This window comes from Drosophila suzukii, chromosome X (genome assembly GCF_043229965.1).
Source record: "Drosophila suzukii chromosome X, CBGP_Dsuzu_IsoJpt1.0, whole genome shotgun sequence".
Taxonomy (NCBI): Eukaryota; Metazoa; Arthropoda; class Insecta; order Diptera; family Drosophilidae; genus Drosophila; species Drosophila suzukii.
The window spans coordinates 17,140,614-17,164,168 of NC_092084.1; the positions used below are offsets into that span (position 1 = coordinate 17,140,614).

The 23,555-nt window shown below is 46.3% G+C and overlaps 2 protein-coding genes and 1 long non-coding RNA gene across 11 annotated transcripts; 2 read left to right on the forward strand and 1 right to left on the reverse strand.

Moving 5' to 3' along the window:
• The first annotated feature begins 346 nt into the window (after positions 1-346).
• Cdc50 (cell cycle control protein 50A) lies at positions 347-3,631 on the forward strand. Of its 6 annotated transcripts, none has more exons than XR_005014710.3 (7): positions 347-518; positions 756-1,024; positions 2,050-2,245; positions 2,304-2,639; positions 2,700-2,865; positions 2,952-3,042; positions 3,172-3,631. XR_005014710.3 is itself a non-coding variant. In XM_070997741.1 (7 exons), exons 1-7 carry the CDS (start codon positions 458-460, stop codon positions 3,186-3,188), a joined length of 1,131 nt encoding a protein of 376 aa, XP_070853842.1. In that variant the 5' UTR covers positions 347-457; the 3' UTR covers positions 3,189-3,631. The 6 variants fall into 6 exon arrangements, 4 of the variants coding, with proteins under 4 accessions (XP_070853842.1, XP_070853843.1, XP_016923836.1 ...); XR_001767268.4 differs by having other exon boundaries at positions 3,175-3,631; XM_070997741.1 differs by having other exon boundaries at positions 2,957-3,042.
• A 639-nt stretch (positions 3,632-4,270) lies between these two features.
• Positions 4,271-21,858, reverse strand: hang (hangover). Of its 4 annotated transcripts, none has more exons than XM_017068556.4 (8): positions 21,124-21,858; positions 14,356-14,709; positions 12,988-13,131; positions 10,808-12,620; positions 9,048-10,048; positions 8,291-8,923; positions 6,627-8,028; positions 4,271-6,543 (listed from the first exon to the last, which is right to left on the reverse strand). In XM_017068556.4, exons 1-8 carry the CDS (start codon positions 21,451-21,453, stop codon positions 6,374-6,376), a joined length of 5,847 nt encoding a protein of 1,948 aa, XP_016924045.3. In that variant the 5' UTR covers positions 21,454-21,858; the 3' UTR covers positions 4,271-6,373. The 4 variants fall into 4 exon arrangements, with proteins under 4 accessions (XP_016924045.3, XP_036675875.2, XP_036675874.2 ...); XM_036819980.3 differs by having other exon boundaries at positions 10,796-12,620; XM_036819979.3 differs by having other exon boundaries at positions 4,271-8,028.
• Positions 21,859-22,850: 992 nt separating this feature from the next.
• LOC108005255 (uncharacterized) lies at positions 22,851-23,502 on the forward strand. The gene is made up of 3 exons (XR_001767271.4): positions 22,851-23,031; positions 23,096-23,158; positions 23,231-23,502. It is a non-coding gene; the product is annotated as an uncharacterized lncRNA (long non-coding RNA).
• Positions 23,503-23,555: the final 53 nt, after the last annotated feature.

Consider the following 23,555-nt stretch of genomic DNA (forward strand, 5'->3'; position numbering starts at 1 on the left):
TTTCAAAGGTAATGTTAACATTTTACAGGAAAAAAACAAAATAAGCCCATTACCTTGTAACGGTTGTTTTAAAATAAGAGCTATTCTAATTAGTTTGATCCGGCAACACCGAATATTATCGATATTCTGAAAGACTCTCACGCCATTGTCCATCTCTATTAAATGAGAAAAAACTACAGCAATAAAATTATCAAAATATCAATAAAGTTATTACAAAGGAGATAAATAAATTAATTTTCATTAAGAAGCACTAAATATATTTATAAAAACTGCAAAAATGTCACCGATTATAGCTATAAGTAATATCGATGTATATCGATGACTCATGTGGTGCCATCGCTGATCCGAAAATTTATTGTATTTACTTTATTCAATTGGACGAACCTGCAGCGAGTGGACGAGCAAAGGAGCTTTTTAAGGAGCCAGCCGATCCCAGAGAGAAAACAGAGTAGCCGCCATGTCCACACAGCCAGCGGAGAACGAGGAGAGTGCGGCGGCGAAGTCCAAGCGACCTTCAGGTGAAAACCCAGTTCAATTCGAGTACACTCCCCCGCCCACTCCCTCTCCCACACACACACACACACGCACGCACAACAAACACACACACACACTTAAGCGCGTAACAAGTGATAAGGGGAATGACTAATGTCCAATGGCAAATCGATTTTCGGGGCCAATCCTGGACGCCCTGCATAAACCATGAGGTCACGCCTGGTCGCTAACCTTCTGCTCCTCCCACCCACTTCCATCCGCAGATTCGGCCTTCAAGCAACAGCGCCTGCCCGCCTGGCAGCCCGTCCTCACCGCCCGCACCGTCCTGCCCACATTCTTCGTGATCGGGGTGCTCTTCATACCCATCGGCGTGGTCCTGCTGCACCTGAGCAACACCGCCAACGAGCTGATCATCGACTACACCAAGTGCAGGCCGTCGGGCGGAAACGCCACCTGCGCGGAGTACCTGGAGGCCAACGCGGGCGGCAAGTGTACCTGCCAGGTGCCCTTCGTCCTGCCCACGGACTTCAATGTGAGTTGAGCGGGTCCTGGTGCAGTTTAGGTAGCCTACTATGTAGTCCACAACTCACCAGTTCGCCAAATAATATCATCATGGCTTCCATCATAGGATTAAGGGATTTTGAACCGAACTATACCAGCATCCATTACTCATATATCCTCTTCAGTTAGACCGTTTTTCCATTCACTATAATCCAGTTTTGGTAGCCTACTAAGTGGTTCACAACTCATCAGTTCGGCAAATACTATCATCGTAGATCATATTTGAGTCCATCTTTACCACCTATTCATAACTCAAGTATCCTGATCAGTTAGAACGTTTTTTCTTACAATATAACTTTTTGTCTAATCTATAAAGTATTTATCAACCTACCTTTTATCACAGCAAATTTGTATGAATTTTATAATATAGCTATAGTAAAAGCCATATTTGCCTGGTTTCACATGTTTAATATTTGATAACAAACATTTATAGTTTTTATTTTGAAGGTTTTTATGTACTACAAAAATTCTGCATAAAAATACTTATCTAAAATAATTTTTTTTACAAAGTTTCACAATGCTTAAAATCTGTTTTTTTTTTAGGCAGTAACCTTAAAATAATGGTTTTTACTACCATTTCTTGTATAATTGAGTAAACTGGATTAAATTATAAACATGACCTTTCCATCAGCTTTTGATTATTATATTCTAATAGCAATAGGTCTTAATATAAATAGTGCGTTTACTTTGTAAGCCATTTGTTCTGTTTAACTGTGTTAATCATATAAAGATTTATAGTCATTTTTCTGTTTAATTAATTTAATCATATTAATATTTTAATCAACTATTTATGTTTAATTGTTTTAATAACGTAAAGATTTTAAGCCAATTAAACATAAACAGATTATAATCCATTTGCTCTGTTTAACTGAATTAATTATATAATTTTAAAGTCATTTTTCTGTTAATTGTACTGATGGTACTAAGATTTTAGTTCTACAAACAACATTCGCAGTAGTATTAATATTTTCCCATTTGCTTAACTTCCTTTCACAGGGCGTGGTCTACATGTACTATGGCCTGACCAACTACTACCAGAACCATCGGCGCTATGTGAAGTCACGGGACGACGAGCAGCTGCTGGGTCACCTGTCGCAAACGCCCAGCTCGGACTGCGACCCCTTCGCCTACGATCCGGAGTCAAGGAAACCCATTGCGCCCTGCGGTGCCATTGCCAACTCGCTGTTCAATGGTGCGACATGCCCTTCTGCCACATCGATTGCACTGCAACTAACCTTGATCCCTTCCAGACACTCTGACCCTGATGCAGGCGGGTAACGAGATCAAGCTGCTGAAGACGGGCATTGCCTGGCCGTCGGACAAGCGGGTAAAGTTCCGCAACCCGGAGGGCAACCTCAACGTCTCCCTCGAGGACTTTGCCAAGCCAATTTTCTGGCAAAAGGGATTGGCCGAGTTGGACCCGGAGAATCCGGAAAACAACGGCTTCCAGAACGAGGATCTGATCGTGTGGATGCGCACCGCCGCTCTGCCCAGCTTCCGAAAACTATATCGCCGGCTGGACCAGACGAATACCAACTATGCTAATGGTCTGAAGGCCGGCAATTACACGCTGAACATCACGTACCGTAAGTGTGGATGGCTAAGTAGGTACTTAGATCATTACATTCTTGTCTCTACTATTGCAGAATATCCGGTGGTCTCGTTCGACGGCACCAAGCGCATGATCCTGTCCACCACCTCCGTGCTCGGTGGCAAGAATCCCTTCCTGGGCATCGCGTACATTGTGGTCGGCGCAATTTGCATCACCCTGGGCCTGGCCCTGCTTTTCATTCACATGCGATGCAACCGCAGGTGAGTTCAGCTCGCTGAGATCATTGGTTCATCCTCATTTCACCCTCATGACCATCAACCTTCCCGCCTTATCCCTACTTCCACAGCATAGTAGTGCATTAGGTCCGCTAAGAGTCGAGAAATCCTCATACCCCATTGAAGCCGCATTCTTTCTCATGGCCAAATTAGCTTTGCTCGGTGCGCGATAAGTATTCACATTTAAGTAGCGATTGATAGTAGCTTTAGTCCTTATCGGGGGATATGATTGACCGACTGATTTTTTTAAGGGCTCTTGAACTAATCAACGTTTTATTTCTGTTTCCCCAGCAGCAACATGGAGATGATCAACGTGAACCCGCACACGCAGTACTCCTAGGCCGAGCACCGACTGTATTCCGGGCCGCGTCACTTAGCTTTAGTAGATCCATCTGTTTAAGCCTTATCAGCATAAAATAGTTTCTATTGACCAACTGGCTCTGTGTTCTCGACTGCTCTACTCTTTGTGTTACCTAACTGTGTGCATTTGGCCAACGGATCGAACCACTGGCCGTGCCTCTTGTTGATTCTACTTGCTTTTGCCCCCATACATGTGTGCACCCAAACTATTTGTGATTTTTTTGTATAACTTATTCTGCACATCTGACACACCGAGTGGGGCGCCCTTCGTAAACCCACACGAATTTCCACCATCGCTTTACAAACTGCAAAGAAGTACTTTGTGCTTGACCTTATCTGTATTGCCTTTTACTACGTTTATACGTGCAAATAAACACTGTCAATGGCGAAACCATCTTGTTTTATTAGAAGCTGTAAATCTAACTAGTGTTTTGGGGGACTTAAGATCCAGAAATCGGTACTATGATCTTTTATCTTTTAAAAACTGTAAATCTATATAGTGTTTGGGGAACTTAAAAAGCAGAACTCACTATTACGTTCTTTGTTAAATCAGCGCTTTACTGATTAAAGCTTAAAATAGGGCTAAGAGGTTTTAACAACACTGTAAATTGCACTACTTCCTTGTTTGATTGGAAACTGTATATCTATATAATATTTGGAGATCTTAAAATCCAGATCGCAGTACTACCTATTTTTGTTTAACCGGGGCTTAACTGATTAAGGATTAAAATAGTGTTGAAAGATTAAGCAACCATCTTGTTTTATTGGAGACTTTAAATCTATATAATGAACTTAAGATCCAGAACTCAGTACTATATTCTTTGCTGAATCAGATTAAGATTAAGATTTTTTTCCCATGTTCCATTTCAAAACACCATTCATAAATGACCAACCAGAGCATTTTGATACGAAAACATGTGGTTATCGGTGCTATTTCAGCATTTCCGACTGTATTTTAGATAAGGTTCCTAGTAGAGACTCTCCACTATCGGGTTATTGGAATCTGCAAAACCAACCAAAGCAAACTATCTTTTGTTTTCTATATATATTTTTAGGTTTATATTTCTTTTATTACTTTCTTTTCGATTCTTCAACGCGTGAGGGACAAAAGTTTGCTTATATGATTCTGCATTTGTTTTAATTTATTTTGTACGTTTTAGACTACATTTCCAGTTACATTTTAGATTTTGCTTAAGCTACTTTTACATATAATGCCGCCGCTATCAGTTGTGTCTATATATGTATGTTGAAGTTGTGTGCGCATGCGTGTGGGTTTGTTTTTGGGTTTGGGGTGTAGTGTGAAAAATAAGTAATGTACAGATTATGGGTAAATCTTTATATTAGCTACACGAATAAATCTCAATCTATGTAAATACGTGTCTAAGTATGGATCCACTATTGACCTTGGTCTTCCTTCCGCATCAAGATTATAGTGTCAGTTGTTTGCATAATAGGATTCTACTAAATTTCCAAAATGCCGGGCCAAGAAACTCTTGTGTTTATTATAAACGTAAAAAAAACAAGGATGCAACATAATAAAACTTTTCAAATTAATGGGTAAAAAAAGAATGTAAATTATTTAATGCTTTAATTTGATAAGGCCGGCCATTGTTATCTTGTTATCGAGTAAGTTGTTCCATTGAAATACTTGTTCTTTTGAAAAGAAAACGTGTTTCAATAAGAAAAGAACGGACCGTCAACTTTTGTGTCAGCCAAGTACGACATTCTAGGGTATTACAAAAACAGTTTGATTAAATGTTTAAAATATGAATCAGTTATAATTTTTTTGTACAATTTAAAAATTTTTCTAAATTTTGACTTATTTTATTTTACGGATTGATTTTTCTATTGTATTGGCTATGTTTGCTTAATAAAAATATAAAGAGGAAATTAAAAATGATTCTAATTGAGGGGGCAAAAATGTTGTGACCACGTATTCTGTTCATCTTAGCAATCCTTTTTCTCATTCCTAAGCAAAAAGTATCTTGCCAGAAGAAGGATGTTCAACATTTTAATCCGATTTCCTTATCTTTGTGCAAAGGAAGTAAGATACAATTTTTTAAAATATGAAAAAGGATTAGATACACAAACTAAGGAGACTATTTATTCAATGTAAATTAACCGCCTACTTGGTTTACATATCAAACCAAGTAGCTTACCAAAAGATATAGACTTACTAAGTGTTCATAGTTATGAATAAAATAAATAAAATTATGATTTAGTTTGATAAGTAGATCGAAGTAGTTATTCAAGTCTGCCTTTCTTGGTCCTAAAGTGGGGGACCCGAGTTTTTAACCGATTGTAGAGTTTCGGGAAGACCAAGGTTTGCATACGTAAACAAAACCTAAACAACTATCGCTTTGTGTGTGGTGTGTGTGTGTTTGAGAGTGTCATGCTGTCGTGTGAAATACTTTGAAAATCCTGATGGTTCTGTTTTACTAACTAACTGAGCGGTTTCCCTTGCGTTTTCTGTCGCTTGCTTTGGTGCGTCGTAAACTTTTTGCTTGATAATTGATGTGTAACATATTAAGACGTACTTTTCTATATGCTTAGGTCTACTATATCAATGTATATATATTTATAGGTTTTATAGCGAAACTTAGCCGTAGAAGGATGCCTATAGATCCCGTATTCTTGCTTTGTGTGTGGGTGTGTGCGCGGTACAAACTAGGTTAACATTTGAAAAAAAAAATGTCTTAGCTTACATATATTTATATATATGATGTACACATATATGTTAGTTAAGTTCTTACGACTAGAAGCAAGAAAAAAAAGGGGTTTATATAACACACACGCACACACACGCATCTCGTGCTATACATAAACGTGGCTGATTTCTGTTGATGGAATGCGTTGCTGATGTTCATGTGGTTGCTGATGTTTCATTGTTTTCTGAATGATTGAGATGATGATGAGATGATGATGGCGGTGTTTAAGTGGATTGGCTTTGTACATTTCAAGTGAGTTTGGATCGAGATGATGATGATGAGGTGGTGCTGGTGGTGGTGGTGGTGTTGGCAGAATGACTACTCAATTTGTCGTTGCAGCTTTTGCAGCTGCTGCAGTCGTCGTCGTGGCAGCAACAGTCTTGCTCTTGTTGTTGTTATTGTTGGCCAGCACCGCTGACTTGGAGTCAGGCTTCGTCTTTGCTGCCGTTGCCAATGTTGCTGCCGCGCCGCCTGCTGTTGCTGTTGCCGCTGCTGTGGCGGCTACTGCTGTTGCCACTGCTGGCTGCGCCGCTGCCGCTGTTGAGAGCTTTGGCCCATTGAGGATATGGCTTTTGATGTGGCTCTGGAGAAGCTCCTGAGAATCGAAACAAAGTTGACATAGATCACAGGTAAAGCCGGGATCATTCAACTGATCGTCGGCCTTCTTACGCCGCTCACCCGTGGAATGCGTATGCGAATGCGAATTGGACGTGGTCGTTGTGGTGGACTCGCTCTCCGAGGAGGAGGCTGTCGACACCACATTCGGCTCGTCCTCCGCATCCCCCTCATCTAAATCATCGTCGTCCACCTCCTCGATGACATCATCCGGATCGGGATCCGGATCGACATCCTCATCGAACTCCTCTTCGATGATGTCCTCGATGGGGATCACACCATCGTCCTCCTCATCCGAGCTGGCCACGATCAGCGGCGGCATTTTCGACTTGCCATTCATTAGCGGTCGCACCGGCAATGCCACTGGCTCCGGCTCCTCAACATCGTCCTCCTCATCGTCATCTTCATCATCGTCGTCGCTTTCCACCTCGCCATCATCTTCGTCGTCCTCGTCCGTGCTGTAGATCTGCTCGACGAGATCATCGTCATCCTGGTTAAGATTCGCTTTGTGCTGCTTCTGTGACGGCAACAATTGAGCCGGCGGCTGCACACCCTCTTCGTCCTCGCCCTCGCCGCCATCTCCCTCCTCGTCCTCGTCGTCATCTTCACCCTCACCATCCTCATCGTCCGTGTCGTCGTCTTCATCATCGCCCGTGCCCGAACTTTCCTCCTCTTCGCCCGAGCTATCATCCTCATCCAGGTCATCGCTATCTTCTTCCATCTTCTCTGCTGCTGTTGTTGCTGCTGCTGCCGCTGCTCCTGCTGCTGCCACCTCACCTTTCTCCAGGGATTGCTCCTCAGTTTTCGCTGCCTCACCCAATGCTGTTGATGATGGCGCCGCCGCTGTGGTTGCATCTTCTGACGCCGCCGCCTCCATGGCCGCTGTCCTCTCTATGGCTGCCTTGGTGGCCACCGGCACTATGACCTCCTCCTTGAGATGGTTGTTGATGTGGTTCATCAGCTTCTCCTTTCGCGACAGATACTCGCCGCACAGATCGCAGCCCCACTGGAAGGGGCAGAAGGGTCGCACCACCTTCGCGTCGGCCAGCTTATGCTCGATCCACAGCTCCTTGGTGTCGAACTTCAGCTGACAGCGACGGCAGGTGAGATGGTCGTCGACCACAATCACCGGCGGCTCCGGCAGATTGCTTACCTCGTGCTTGTGCAGCTCGTACATGTGGCGACGCAGATTGTTGTTACTGATGAAGGTGGAGGCGCAGTATTCGCATTTCAGCTCACGTTTCCGCTTCATCGACTTGCTGCGGTTCCCGCTGCTGCTGTTGTTGTTGTGGTTCATGCTGCTGCTGTTGCACGAGTTGTTGAGGCTCTGCTGCTGCTGTTGCTGCTGCTGGTTGGGCATCAGACCCACCGCATGCAGCTCGCGTAGGTGCAGCATCGAGTTGTTGTTGTTGTTGGTTGTATGATTGTTGTTGGTCAACTGTGTCGCTTCGCCGTCGATGGGGTTCTGCAAGGATTAAGTTGCCAGATACACAGATACAGGCAGGATATTGGGGGAGTGGGGGGGAAAGAAAAGAGAGAAATACACATAGATTAGTACACATTCGGTTTGCAATGACGAGATGTTGATATCTGTTTTTTGCGACTGGTGCGGAGGCATCATCATCATCATCAGCACATCAAAAGTTGTTGGTGGCGCGACAGACGACGATCCTCGCCATCGTCCGTCGCCATCGTCCTCCTCGCTGCACAAGCCCAAAAACGCTCACCTGCTTGCTATCACCTCTGAAATGCCACTTGCGATGCACCTTGAGTGCGATCACCTGGGGGAACGTCTTGGCGCACAAATCGCACGCGTACTCCCCGTTCTCGTTCTGCCGCTCCAACTGGAACTGCCCGGCATCCGCTGGCCCATCGTCGAACATCGCCGCCAGCGGATTGTCCACGTACAGCTCCTGCTCATGCTTCTGGATGTGCTTGCTAAAGTGCTCCTGGTCGGTGAAGCGGGCTCCGCAAATGGTGCAGGCCACCTCGGGTATGCGAATCTTTAGCGACGTGGCCGCCGTCACAACACTGCTCGAAGCCATTGCCGCCGCCACAGTTCCATTCCCATCGTTATTGGCCCGCTCGTCCAGCTGCTGCTGCTGCTGGTCATCGTCCTCCTCTTCGTCCTCGTCGTCGCCCGTCTTGTGCCGGAAAACGGTTCGTCTGGCCGGCTGGAGAGACGCCTGCTGCTGCTGCAGCTGCGCATCCTGCTGCTGGTGGGCACCTGTCGATGTGATCGGCTTGCGGTTGCAGGTGGGCGTGTGGTTGTCATGCATCTGGCGGTCAAAGAAGACCTTGCGGCACAGCGAGCACTCGGCCGGGTCGGGTACTTGTGGATGCTTCTTGTAGCGATGCACCTATGGGCGAAGAAAAAGAAATAGTTAATGGTTTTGCTGTTGCTGCTGCTGTTCCCCTCCCTTAAACCAATGTAATCCAGCTACTCTGCAACCCAAAAAACTGGTTATTCCCAGCCAGACTTACCCATAGACTCTTGCGTCCGCTGTAGACGTTGCCGCAATCTTTGCAGGAATAATCGTTCGAGTCAAACTCGTCGTGCGAGTTGATATGGATGGCCAGTTTTTTGTTGGTGTTGAAGTTGGAGGGACAGTACTTGCACTGGTACCAGTACAGCGGAGTGCCCAGGACCTGACCCGAAGCCGATGCAGTGGAGGCACTGGCCGCCAGGGTGGAGAGATCAGCCAGATCCGCTGCCGTGGGCTTGGCCTCCTCCATCAGCGAGTCATCGTCAACCTTGGAGGAAGTGGACGCCGAAGTGGATGCCGATGCGGAGGCAGAGGCCAGCTTGTGGACACTGCGTTTGTGCTGCGCCAGCTCCAGCTCCGAACTGTAGACAATCGAGCAGACCTCGCACTCAAACTGTTTGATAATCATCTCGTCCTTGATCGCCCTGCCGTGCACCTTAAACAGATGCACCTTTAGGCCCTTCTCGTAGGCAAACTCCGCGTTGCAGAGCTTGCACTTGATGAACTGCACATTCTGCACCTGATGGTCGGTGAGCATGTGGTAGCGATAGGACTTCTTCGAGCTGAAACGACGCTGGCAGATGCGGCAGCGCATTCGCCGGAAGCGACGATCCGCCGCCTGGTCGAGACTTCGCCGGAAGACGGCCTGCTCCTGGGGCGTCTGGTTGGCCATTGCCGGTGGCACAATGGCCGGCGTTACTGGGGCCGAAACCGATGTTGTTGGCCCCAGTCCCACGTCTGAATCTGCTGCTGGCGTTGCTGTTATGGTCAGCGATTTGGGTGTCATCCGATTGGCAGCCGCCAGAGCCGCATTCACTGCATTCGAGGCCGTGTAGTGGGAGCGCATATGATTGGACAGGCCGATGTTGTTGCTGAACACTGCATTGCAGATGGGGCACTCCTTCTGTTGGCTGGCCACGCCCACCAGGCTGCTGTTGTTGCTGCTGTCGTCCAGGCGCATCTTCTTGGCCACGCTGCCCGGCTCCTCCTCTTCGTCATCTGGAAACGGGAGTAAAGCGGGTGGGTTAGTCTGACACTTGCAACGGTCTCGTAGTAGAAGACAAGAACCGTAAATAGTCTTAAGGCATACCAGCAAAGCGAAGCCTTTGATTTAAATGAATTTACAATGAAGAGTGGACAATTTTAATGCAATGACGATGAGTTAAGTGACTTAGGGCCTTTAAACACATACTAATATTTCATCTGAGTTCGCTATTTCAGTTGAAAACGGTGCTCGTCTAAAGATGCCTTAAGTTATATCGTCATATTAAGGGAAAATGTTAATAATCAACAAATACTATCTTAAATATGGCGACTTATATTGTAAACAAATTCGGGACAGGTTAAGTTATCAATATTTCACTTTAAGGCTCAACCAAGAAATATTATATATTCTACATAAATAAAAATAAAAATAATTTAAAAAAAGGAGTTTTTACAAGAAATATGTATAGGAACTTCAAAAGAAGTCTTTTTTTAGTATCACACAGAAAATAATTTCTGCTAGAGCATCTCACAAACCCGTGTTCCAGTTTTTTAAAAGGTTCGACGAGATCTACTTGATTTTCAAGAATGTGTAAGGTATAAAAGGGAAGAAACTAATTCTGTTGTACATTTTTTTTAGTTGTAGTTTCAACAGTTTTCAACAATTTAAATTACATTTCAACACAAGGACAAAACCATAATTTTCGAGATGAAATGGGAAACAGGCAGAGCGGGGGACGTCTACAGTCTAAGCCTAATTACCGAGTGTCCCACCATTTGTTATCGACATCAGGTCCTTCATCACGTAGTCGTAGCGACCCGTGTAGACGTTTGGCGTGCTGCCGTCGGCCAACTTTACGGCATCCGCATTCACGATGTACTCGAAGCCGCCAGAGTGCCGGTTCTTGTCCACGCCGTGCACATTGATCATGTGCTCCCTCAGGTAGGAGATCCGGGGATAGCCCAGGCCGCATCGCACGCACTTGTAGGTCTCTGGCAGCTTGTTCGGATGCTTCGATTCCATGTGTCGCAGCACATTGTTGTAGTTGTTGTACTGCTGCCCGCAAATGGGGCAAACCTGCGGCATCCGGGAGAAGTACTGGGATTTGGGTGCGGACGCATCTCGATTCGCTGAGCTCTGCGCGGAGGCTGAGGCGCTGGCCAAGCCGCCGCCCCCGCCGCTGCCGCTGCCACCCACCTGGGCAACTCCCGCCAGTTTGGGTGTAGAGGTCAGCGGCGGAGCCGCACTGCTGCTTCGCGACTCATCCGCCGAGGAGCCAACGCCAATGCCCAGGGCACCGAGCAGACTCCTCTTTCCGGGCGAATGCTCCATGCTGTTGCTCCTGGCCATGCCGCTGCCCGTGGTGGAGGCATTGTCGCTGCTCGCTCCGCCGCCACCCACGCCGCCCAAGTGATCCTGGTAGACGTGATCGAGGAATCGCTGGTGCGTCTCCAGCTTCGCATCGCAGGTCATGCAGCGCAGCCGAACGATGCAGTCCATATTGTTGTAGTGCCGCCGCCTGTCCACCGGATCTGCAAAGTCCAGTCCGCAGAAGCTGCACTGTATCGAGTTGTTGTCCTTGCGCTGGACATCCGCATGCTTGTCGTACACATGCGTTCGGAACTCGTGCTTGGTGCGGAATCCCTTGGGACAGAGCTTGCACTCGTACAGCTTGTTGACCAACAGCTCCTTGGCGCGCAGCTTCTCCGGCCGTTCGGAGCCTCCGCCGGGAGTGACGGCTTCTCCGCCGCCGCTCACTGTCACCGTCGGACTGGTCATGGTCACCACCACACCTGCGCCGGCATCGGCCACTGCCACAACTCCTCCGGTTGTTCCGACATCGTCGGCCACATCTTCAGCGACAGAGGGCACAACCACGGCCGTTGTCTTGCCACGCAGCGCATTCAAGACCCTAAAGAGATTGATGCAATTGCGCTTCTTCAGATGCGAGATGAACAGCGCCTTGGAGTCGTTCATCTTGAGGCAGTTGAAGCATAGGTTGCGCGGCAGCAGCGGATACTTCTTGCGCACGTGCGCCATGAAGTTCTTGTACGTGCTGAAGTACTTGCTGCAGCAGCGGCAGGTCATCGTCTGGTATTGCTCCAGGAACTCGTCGTTCTGCTCGATAAACTCCACCTTGTCGCGGGTGAGCAGCGGTCGGTACTGTTCGGGATTATCGTAGTCATAGCCGCCGCCCTCGCACTTGATGAACGCGTTCATCACCACCTGGCGGTACTTTTGCGTGGAGATATTCCCGCCAGCCGCACCCGCCGCTCGATTGGCCTCCGCAGTGGCCGCCGCAGCCGCTGCCCGTTGGATCTCCAAGGCGGCAGCCAAGGCGGGCGTTGGCTTTGTGATGGGTGTGTTGTGGGGCGAGTCTGTGGACAGCTGGAACAGATTCGGGTGCAGATTCCGTTCGTGGCGACGGGCGTTGGCCCGGGTGGAGAACTGCAGACTGCAGGCCCGACAGCTGGCCACCTTGGAATCCCCGGCAGCTGCCACATTGGCAACCGCATTCGGCGGCAGCGAAGCTGCAACGGAAGAGGCATTCACGCCATGTTGCGCAGTGTAGTCGTAGTCCGAGGCCTGCGGGGGTACAAATAAAAAATATAAATTAATATCGGTTTGGCAGAGAAGAAAGTTTGCTATAAATCTATTAGAATTATAAAGCCCTTCCTAAAGACTGAGAATACAGTTTCATAATATACCCTATTTAAAAAAAAAACTTCATTTGAGTTTACGAAATGCCATATAGTTGGTATTTAAAACATGCTACTCAAGAATTCGCGAATTATTTTATTAATTTTTTTTTAAATTGATAAGAAGCTTGAAAGCTTTTAATATTACTAGCTTGAATATCATATAAATTTGTAAAGTAATAAATTCTCTTAATAAAATAAAACCTTTCTAGTAAAATTTTCCATCCTATAACTGGTATTTCTTGATGACTCACCGTCAGCGGCACATCGCCCTCGTGCTCGGAACGCTCTAGGAACATTGTGGGATCGACCATGTCATCGGACTCGTCTATTGACTTCATCTGGTAGTCGTCATCCGTGTCAATGGGCTCATCTTTGATGGGAATCGCAGGCAGTGGCTGCAGGGGATCCAACACATTCAACCAAAAACGAGAGAACAAACAGTGCCAGACGAAACGGAAATTAGTTTAAATCGAATATAGCACATCTAGTTCGTATATATCACAATAGTACAGAAAATCAATAACATCAATCATGGACGCTGCAGTGCGTCCATTGATACCCGTTAGCCAGAGAGCTATGGCCGAGTTGGTACTATACAAAATATTCCGAAACCGGCATAAACAAGACTAAGCCCAGACGGACATTTGGTGATTTCGCATAATTTCGCATTCGGGATAACAGGTAGAAGAGCGCTGTACAGGATTAGGATGGGGGGGTTCGTTCACGCTTCGAATGCACGATACAATTACATTATAGGAGTAGCGTCTGAAAAAGCGCAGCTGCTGGGCGGCGCTCTGCAGCGTCACCGGCATAAGCAGCGGAGCCGTGGACATGGATGCGGATGCAGTTGCAGATGCAGATGCAGTTGCACAGGCAGAGGCAGAGATAGAGGCCGTGGCTGAAACGACGTTGCCCGGCGGATTGGACGTGGACGTCGCTGTGACCAGGCCACCAGCCACCTGCTGTTGTTGGACGTGACCGCTGCTGCTGCAGCTTTGGCTGAAATCAAGCGGCAGCGACAGCGACAAACTCTCCATTCCACCCACACCAGACATCCCGGGCAGCAGTTCAGCAGCACCACCAGGCGGAGCAATCGATACGGGAGCCACTGGCGGCAATGGTGGCAGCGGAGGCACTGCTATATCCAAGGGCATAAACAGCTTCGGTTTGAATTTGCGCAATGATGGAGCCGGATTAGCCACCGGAACTGGACGCTGTGGACGGTATTGCCGCTGGCGTCTATGCTGCTGCTGCTGCTGATGATGATGCTGTTGGTGCTGATGATGATGATGTGGCAACATTTGCTTGCCCCGCTGCTGATGTTGCTGCGAGTGCTGCTGCTGCTGTTGCTGGTGGTGGTGATGATGGTATCTGCGATATTGGTGAGATTGCTGGCGCTGCTGATGCTGCTGCTCCCGCTGCTGGGATGCAGATGTGGTGGCTGTGGACGTGGACGTGGAGGAGCAGCTTGCCGCCGCCGCCGCCGATGCTGGCACCTGCAAAAGAAGGGTCTGCAGCGATTGCTGTGCGCTGCTGGTCGTCGCCGTCATTCTGGCCGGTGGTTGCAGCTGCAACTGCTGCAATTGATGCTGTGGCAGCTGCTGCGGTTTAGGACTCACATAGACTGTTAGGGATTTGCGTTTCTTCAGCGAGTGTATGCCATCCAAAATGTTGGCGGCCGTCGCCGAGGCCGTTGGCGTCGCCTTCTCCGCTTCGAGCTCATTCTCCGATGGCTGTTGCTGCTGCTGATGCTGCTGGAGGTGATCGTAGGAGGAGCCACCTCCGCTTCCTCCTCCTCCATTCTCCGCACTGTTCAGGTCCAGGTAGCTGAGGAGCTTGCTCTTGTTGACATCCAGCCACTGTCGCTGCTTCGTCTGCGAGCTGAAGCATCGGTTCTTGAAGCTCTGCCATGAGTTCAGGTAGCTGATGCAGGCGTGGCAAATCTGCAGCGACAGCCGATCCTGCGGTGTAATCTGAAAGTAGTTGTAAGAAAGTCGAATTTAATATTTTGTTTGTATGACAAAGGTTTTTGAAATGTTAAAAGAACAATGTCCGTCCCTTTAAAAATTTGCAACATGAATCTGAAGAATTCGCGACTGGTTTTCTTTGCTGTTGCAGAAGCGAGAAAACTGATTGACCAGCAAAATCTTGAAAATTCTTTAAGATTTAGTTAGTAATAGAAAATAAATCCTTAAAATAAATAGTGGTTTTAGTGAAATACCTCAGAGATAAAGAGTTTACTATAGTTTTAGCCAGGCTAGCTGGTTTAATAATAATAATAACTAACAATTTTATTGTTTTTGTGGGTTCAGAAACCTTTATCTAGTGGAAAATTGGTTATTTAAAGTCGAAATAGCCCGGGATGTTTGCCCACTCTTTCGGTTTTCAGGCCTTTGATTGGAGTTTTGGGGGGACAACAGTGGAGTTTGTGTGTCCAGCGATGCGGAGAATGCAGGTAGTGGTCCCCCGCTCGCAACTATCCTATTAATGTCAATGACCTGCTTATAATTATATGCAATACTGCCGCAGCATCCCATGCCACCCACCTCATCACCTTGCCAATTCATCCCACACCCCACCGCTCACCACTACAAACACAGAAGACTGCGCAAATCATATGAAATGTCCTGCTGGCTGATAACAGTGTGTGCGCATGTTTGTTTGTGTACGACTGTGTGTATCGTTTGAATTGCCAGCCTATGTAAGCCCGCCCTTCAGTATATACATATGTATGCTGGCACGTACGTAGGTATGTACTTATGTATGCCCGTCCTGGCCCAAACACACGGGTCGATTTTGCCGGGAGCACGGACTCAAAACATCTTGGCCGCCACAATATCTATTAAATCTCAATTATCAAAGCCGCGGTTTAGCAGTTTTATCGTAATCGCTTATCGAAGCAGTTGCTGTATCTCAGCAATGGCCAGCAGATACATTGCAACATGGTCAGAACAAGCTAGATTTACTGATCAAACTACAAAGTTAACAATCTAATACACTGTATTTACATATAACATACATGGTATATATGTACCTATGCATACCCACTAAAGATAATTACTTTAATTGTTGCTCTTTGGTATCCGACTCATATTTCATTGAAAATAAGCATATAAACAGCGTTCTTATTTTCAAAATAATGATATATCAGATCTTATATAAGGCTCATGAGATCATAATATTTGAAAAATATGTAAGTAATAACCCATTTCATTGAAATTCGTCTTATATTCCATTGATAATTGGCATATAAACAGCATGTTATGTAATTAATAAACAATTTGAAACATATTTGCTTTGTGTAAACGAAATAATGTTGCCTTTCATATCTTCCAACATAGTGCACTGATAATTATGACTGATAACTATGATCAGGAACTGCCTAAACAATTATGAGATTACAAAAATTACATAACCCATCACAAAAACCAAACATTCTTCAAATCACGAGGGATATAAAAAAAAGTGAAAAAGCACTTTGTATCTCCAGATCAATACTTTTCATAAGAAACACACCATGACTATGTACATATGCAAATATATATTATAATTGATTAAAAAAATTTTGATATATTTTATATACTGAAGATCAGAACTTTTCGAGAATACTTTCCTAAAAACTAAACTGAAAATAATACGTAGTATCCAATCATTTCAATTAGGATTTCATGACTATTTTGTTAGTGCAGTAACTAATTTTTGATGAATTAGTGGATACACCCACTTTAAGTGGGCACTATACATTACTAATCCCAACCGATCTCTGGCTTATAAACCATGGCTATAAACTGGCTTGAAAGCAGCTACTTTCTCAGCTCTGCTCCCGTTTTCATCACTTTAGTTGAATATCGATAGGAAGAACGGCGAGAATTAGCAATCAAAGAGGCGAATGGAAGTGATCAAAACAAACGAAGAAAATGTTTTGTTTTGCATTTGTCTTTTCGACTTGAGCTATGTGTGCATGCATGTTTGTTTATGTGTGTGTTGGTGTTTGCGTGTGTGTGCTAGTGTGTTTAATTTAATAGTCCAAGTCTTGTACTTGTTGTTGTTGTTATTGTTGTTGCTGGCTGGATTTGCATTGTTGTGCTATTGTAATTGAAACCCCAGGATATTAAAGCCCGGAGGTCCTTAAAGCACACACACACACACACACGCACGGATGGACAAACACACAAGTACCCGCCTCCAATTTTGGGCCTGCATATATATGTGGATGCATATATGTACTGCCGTATCCTTATGTACAATCCGAATCCCACACTCCCAGTGGAGGATTTCGAGAGCTCCAACTCCAATGCTCAACTCCATTCCGTTTCGATAATATGTTGTTCATTCACCTCACCCAAACCAGCGTCTCCCCCATGGCCGCCATCTTTCCCCGGTGCAATTGGATACAGGATACAAGGATTTCCATGTTCCGCGGCCTGCACTTTAATGTAGCAACATCGGAACCCCATTTGGGGGTTTGGGCTTATCCATCCGCACATTATAGATAATACGCAATAAGGTGAGATTTTAGAAAGTCGCAAAATGAAGGGCAGGAGGTGGGTAAATACATACATTCTTGTATACATAGTGGACATAGTGGTGTATATAAGGCTGAAAGACTTGTGGCAGCTGCAGATTCCACCAGCTGCCGCCTTCGTTTTCCGCTGGCCAGGCCACCAGGTGCAATAATCACCAGCCATGGACCATTCCCATACCCATTCCCATTCCCACTCCCGTTACCATTCCGTCTCCCCGCTGCCTCTGCTCCTTCGTGGAACAAGTTCTTCTCCTTTTTGTGTCCTTATTCGTTCCAAACCCATGCTGTTCGCATATATATATAAATAAATTTGTATCTGTGTGTGTCTGTGTGTGTGTGGGCAAGAGAGAGAGCATCCTGTCCTGTCAGTTCCACGCACAAAGTACTGAAGACGTAGAAATAACCAAAAAGTAACCCTCATATTTAGCAGACCGGAGATCTTGAGGGCAGCAACAACATGGCCTGGCACAGCAGGAGCAGGAGCAGGACGAAAGCGATGACGAAGGGCAGGACAAAGAGGAGCAGGGAGTCGCAGTTCCTTTGAAATATTGAATTTCGTCGCAGGCAGAACAAAATAAAAACACAAGTGCAACAGGGTCCACCCTAGGACTTCCAAACAGCTGTTATCGTTCAAGCGGAGATCAATGCGAGTTATCGATTAAGCGACAAGTTTAAAGGGTGGGGGCGAAAGGGGGTTATAACTACATATTTACAAAGATGCTTTAAAGTCGGGGAAATCAATTATAATGTTGCAATCTAGCAATAAAGTTAGTTTTCAGTTAAATGTTTACAATTTCGAAGGAGTAGAGGTAGAGTCATGTTTGAAATTTTATAATATTTTAATGGATTAAAGAATGTTTTGAATGGAGTTTATGGTACTCATAAAAACAAAATAAAATTCTATCTTAAAGATAATAGTCCTGTATTTAAGTGGATGACTTTTGTTAAAGACATTTTTCATTTAGGACCTTAGTTCTTATCATTACCTTCTTGAGTCTAATTTTAATATCTTAAATTTGATGATGCTAACAATTTCCTATAACCCTAAAGTTTATATACTTATTTATCTAATCAATTCCCTTATCACCTTCATTGTAATCCCGACTTAAGCACTCGCTACATTCATTATATATCATCTTTGATCATCTCTTTTGCAAAATCTATTCCCTTTTGGGATAAACAGAGACTCATCCTTGGGCATTTATGTATCCCTAAAGTGTGTATCCTTGTGCTCTCGAAATCCCTGGCAACCTATTCCATCCAGCCCTCGTCCGCCATCTTGGATGAGCCAGAGTGGAAATGTTGCGGATGCTTCGGCTGCTTCTCTCTGTTCCGTTGTGGGCTTCCTCCCTGCTCCTCCCTGCCCTGTCCTGCTCCTCCCCTCTTCGAATCCCTCTTTTATCGGCTTGTCATCTCGTCACGTCGCTTCACCATCGTCGTAGTCGTCGTCGTCGCATTTTTTGGCCAAGGGGAGAAAGTTAGTCCACCTGGGGACCCAAGAGCCACAAAATGGAGACGACGACGACGACGCTGCTGGTGCTGCTGGCTGTTGTTGCTGGAAATTCGATGCGGGCCAAAAGGAAGGAGCCGACCAAAGAAGAAGCAGCAGCAGCAGCGGCAGCAGCAGAAAGGCAAAAGGCACAAATATATCGACATCCCACCAGGTAATCTGGTGTGCCTGTGCCTGAGCCTCTGCCTGTGCCTGTGCCCAAGGTGAAACCACTCGAATTTTGTGCCCGGTTTTGGGTCTCCGCCGCTGTCCGCCTGCTGTTTTCCCGCTGTCCGCTAGCCCCTGCTCCTCCTCTTCTACCCATAACCATACCCATGCCCATGCCCATGCCGTTGCCCATACCCATGTCCATTCCCATACCCATTCCCATGCCCATTCCCATTCCCGTTTCCCGGTCTCTTTTGCCTGTGTCTTTGTCTTCTACCTCCGTCTGTGTGTGCGTCCCCTGTATGGGTGTGTGCGTGTATGCGAGCATGTGGTCCGCCTCCAGATAACGAGAACGGAGCAAGAGGAAGAGCAAGAGCAAGAGAAGTAGTCGAGCTAGCGATGACGCCAACCAGCGTGTTGTTGTTGTTGTATATGGTCGGTTGGCTGGTTGGTGTACAACACACACAGCTATGTATATGTATACGTATACACCTCTGTCGGAGGCAACTGGCGGGTGTGTGTGTGTGCAGAGCAATTGCCATGAAATCGAATCGAAGCCCAGGGAAAGAACAGAGAACCGAGAATCGAGGAGAACCGAACCGAGCACCATTAGACCCAGACGACGACGACGACGACCACGACGTCGACGTGATGGCGACGACCATTGGGGGCACCAAAGCACCAAGCACACGCAGCAGCGGCGTGGCGGATATGGGATACTGGGATATACACATGTAGATGCCGGGGGAACTCGACAGGAAAACAAAAAACATATATAGAGCCCAGAAAGAATCAATAAACGAAGCTAGCGAAGCCGCATGGGGGAGCACAGTCCAAGTCCTCCTCCGCCTCCGCCTCCACCACTTCCACTTCCTCTTCCATGTCCTCCTCCTTGTCGTCCTCCTCCTCTTCCTCATCCTGTTCCCCCAAAGGATGCGCGCGCGCAAAGAGAGAGCGGAGCAGAGAGCAACTGCTGCCCTCCAAGTGAAATTCCTTGAAAAAGGTACTACACAAGCCAAAAGCAAAATGGATGTGTAATTGGCCTGGGTTTTTGGGTTTTCGGTTTCGGTTTTTGGGTTTTCTGGCCTGGAATCTCTGAATCTCAATCTGAATCTCTGTTGCCCGCCGCACACACACACACACTCAGGCACGCAGAAGCGTATGCACACATACAAGGGCAAAGACGACGACGGCGCGCTCATCGGACTTTATGCTTTGTGCTGGCCATTCGCAGCTGCTCTCGCCCGCTGGGAAGAGGCGAACGAGAAGAGGAGGAGGAGGAGGAGGCGGCGGAGGAGAAGGAGGAGCAAGCGGAGCAGGCAGTAGATTTTTGGAAAGGAAGCAGGATCAGTTCTAACCTCAAAACGGGAAGGCAGGCAAACCAATGGAAAGGAATAGAATCGAATCAAATCGAATGGAAGGAAACGGAATGGAATGAAAGGAGAAGGAGATGGAGGAGGAGTAGCAAAAGTGGAGAGTTCAAGTTTGATTATGAGCAAAAGATTGCGGTCGTGATTGGATTACAGCCAGGCCACCGCCACCGCCACTGCTACTCCTCCTCTTCCTTTTCCTCTTCCTCTTCCATTCCCACTGCATCGTGACTTGGCAGTGGAAACACTGGAAACCCAAAAAGCGGACCATGCGGCTGGCCACACACCCATACTCGCGCACAGCGAAGAGCCAGAAGTGGAAGAGGAGGAGATGGTGGAGGTGGAGGAGATGGCGATGGTGGAGAAGGAGGAGGCGGGGTTCGGTTTGGCTGGTTCGTTTCGTTCGTTTTCAGTTTTCCCCCCAGCTCTTCCTCTTATTTTTTGGTGGCCATCATCATCATCTGCTGGTGCTTGCACAATCCAACGTCACTGCCTCTGCCCCGGGGGCCCACATTGGCTACACTTCATCGTCATCGTCATCGGCCAGCGTCATCCGTAACCTCACTTTTCGGGCCTCCAAAGAGCGTCCCGTCCAACGGGTGTGGCCATCGCCTCATCCTTCCAACTGGCCAACTGGATGTGTGTATAACTGTTAATGGTGTCCAACCACCGGAGTGCCCAAGAGAGCGTCCGTCCAGAGAGAGAGCGCCGCCGGACGCTCGGGGAATCGGAATCGAAATGGGAATCGTTATGGGAATGGAAATGCCCGGGATGACGACACAGCCGGATGGTTGGATGGATGGAATATGTACCCCATTGGAGCCAGCGCACTCACCTTGATGCCGACGCAGTTGTGGATCTTGGTGGACAGCGGCTCCTTGTCCGCCGCATAGCTATTGATGATCGAGATGCATTCGGTTTGCGGGGCAATGCACAGGCGACAGCAGTTTTGTCGCGCCGACCGCTCGCCTTTGGTTGCAGCTGGTGTGGCGCCAGTTGCTTCAGGGGATGCGGTTCCAGTTACATTGCCCGCTCCCGTTCCAGTTACCGCTGCCGTTCCAGGCGTTGCTGTGGCCTCCAGTGCTGCTACTGCTGCTGCTGTTGTTGTTGTTGTTGTTGCTGTTGCTGCTGCTGTTGCCGTCGTTGCCGCCGCAGCGTCGCACATTTTGTCGCTTTGTATTCGCTAGTCGCCTCCTCTTTCGCTTCTTGCTTCTTTTGTTTTTTTGCACGTTTTCACTTTTGTTTCGGTCTGCGTCCGTTCGCAATCGTTCCACACACCATCCACCACTATCCGCTCTCCGTCGCCGTCGACCACGCCGCCCGCGTCACCCACTTTCCGCACATTGTTCGCACTTGGTTCGCTCGCCCGATCCTGTCCAGGGCTTCGCTTTACTTTGCTTTACTTTTCTTTCCGCCTCTATACTCTCTCCCTTCGCTTTCGTTTGGTGTGGGCTTGGGCTTGGGTTTGTTTGGAACGAGGAGTCGCACTGGAAAAAAATTGAACTGCGGATACTGCGGATCTGCGACGTGCTCCGCCGGGGCTGGAAAACAGTTTTGATTGTAATTGTATGGTGGTAAGCAGTGCGAGGCGTCGGATGCGGTGTGACCTGTCTGCAGGAAAATACGTTTAATACCAGATTTATTATGGGAATATACCGGAAATATATCGAAAGTATCGACGCTACATGCACTAACGCCATATTTGCACTGCAGATTCTGCGCACTGTCAACGATCTCACTCCAGTTTCCCTGCAAATTTCACCAAGTTCAACTTAAGTTGCTGCGCCATGGTACTAGAAACACTCACTTCAGCTCTTGCTCACCACACAAATGTCACTCAAATGTTAACTTTTAACAGAATCCCCCAATCGCTGCAGGATTTAATTTTCGCGGGGCTGGGAATGAGGCAAAAAATAAGTATCGTGCGCCAAGCAGCGATATCGATTGGTTATCGCAACAAGTAAAAATATTAGATCAGCCGAAAATCTAACAAATCTACATTAAACGGAAATTATTTCCCAAAATAAGTTGTTAAAAAATCAACAATGGTTCCTGTTAAATTTTCAAATAGCTACGCCTAGTTGTCATTCTTTCCTGAAGTTAAAATATGTAATATGAAATAAAGGAGCATTTTCTCTTGGAAATACCCTGAATATTTAAAAAAAAACTCAGAAATGTGGCGGAACTTTGAAAAATACATTTATTCAAACAATTTAAAGAATTTAACTGAGAATTTTGAGGATATTATTTTTAGGATTCTACTAGAGACTGGTGTAAGGGAAAGCCGTGAAACTATTTGTTGAACCATTTATAGTTACCCATGAAGGTAGCGCCGCTTAAACATTTAATAGAGCTCTTAGTTTCGATTAACTTAATGAGTCTAATCTTATAATTGTAATATCCAATCTAGTATTTATCAATACAATATATACATTAAATACCCATCGGAGGAAGTAAAAATAAATTTTCGGAGGTATTTTTCTAGTGCGTCGGACTGGTCACACTGTAAAAGTAGCAGTTACCAAGTGCGTTGTTCGATGTTCGACATCGATATTTTATATAGTCACTGGAATATAATATCTTATCGATATTTTTGTTCCATAGGTTTTTAGAAATCGCATTTTTCTGTAAAAAGTAGGCAGTACATTAAGCCTTTACTTATTAGCCCAAGTTGTTCATTATTCAAAGTCATTCTTATAAAAACCTCAGTAGAGTAAGGTCGTGTCTTTTGTCGTACATTTTTGTAAGTTTGCGGTATCAAATTTGTTTACTTCAATCAATTTTATCACCTGTTTTTCTTTACATAGAAATTTTCCGGTCAGAAATTTCTGGGTGTTTCTCTGAGAAATCATATTTCGTCGTACATTTTTGTAAGCATACAGTTCCAAATTTTTTACTCATTTAAGAATTTTGCTTACAAATTTTTTTTGTTTTTTGTTTAGAAACTTACCGGTCAAGGATTCCATTTCTGGGACGATGATTCCCGGCAGACTTTACGGGCAGAAGTAGATAAAGTTGAAGGGTCAGCGGTTTTTATGATGGCATCAGCAACAATTTACAACCAATCTGCCCAAAAAGACGACAAAGGAGGGATGTGAAGAAGAAGAATTCGATGCTTCTAGAACTCGAAGGAAGTGCCGACGTCATTGCAGCCTGCTTAGGTGGTCTTACCGGGGTGGGGATATCCGGGAGACCTGATCTATGTGATCCATGGGATCCACTTGGGTCTAGTCTCACGGATTATCATCATTCCGGTAAGATTATCTT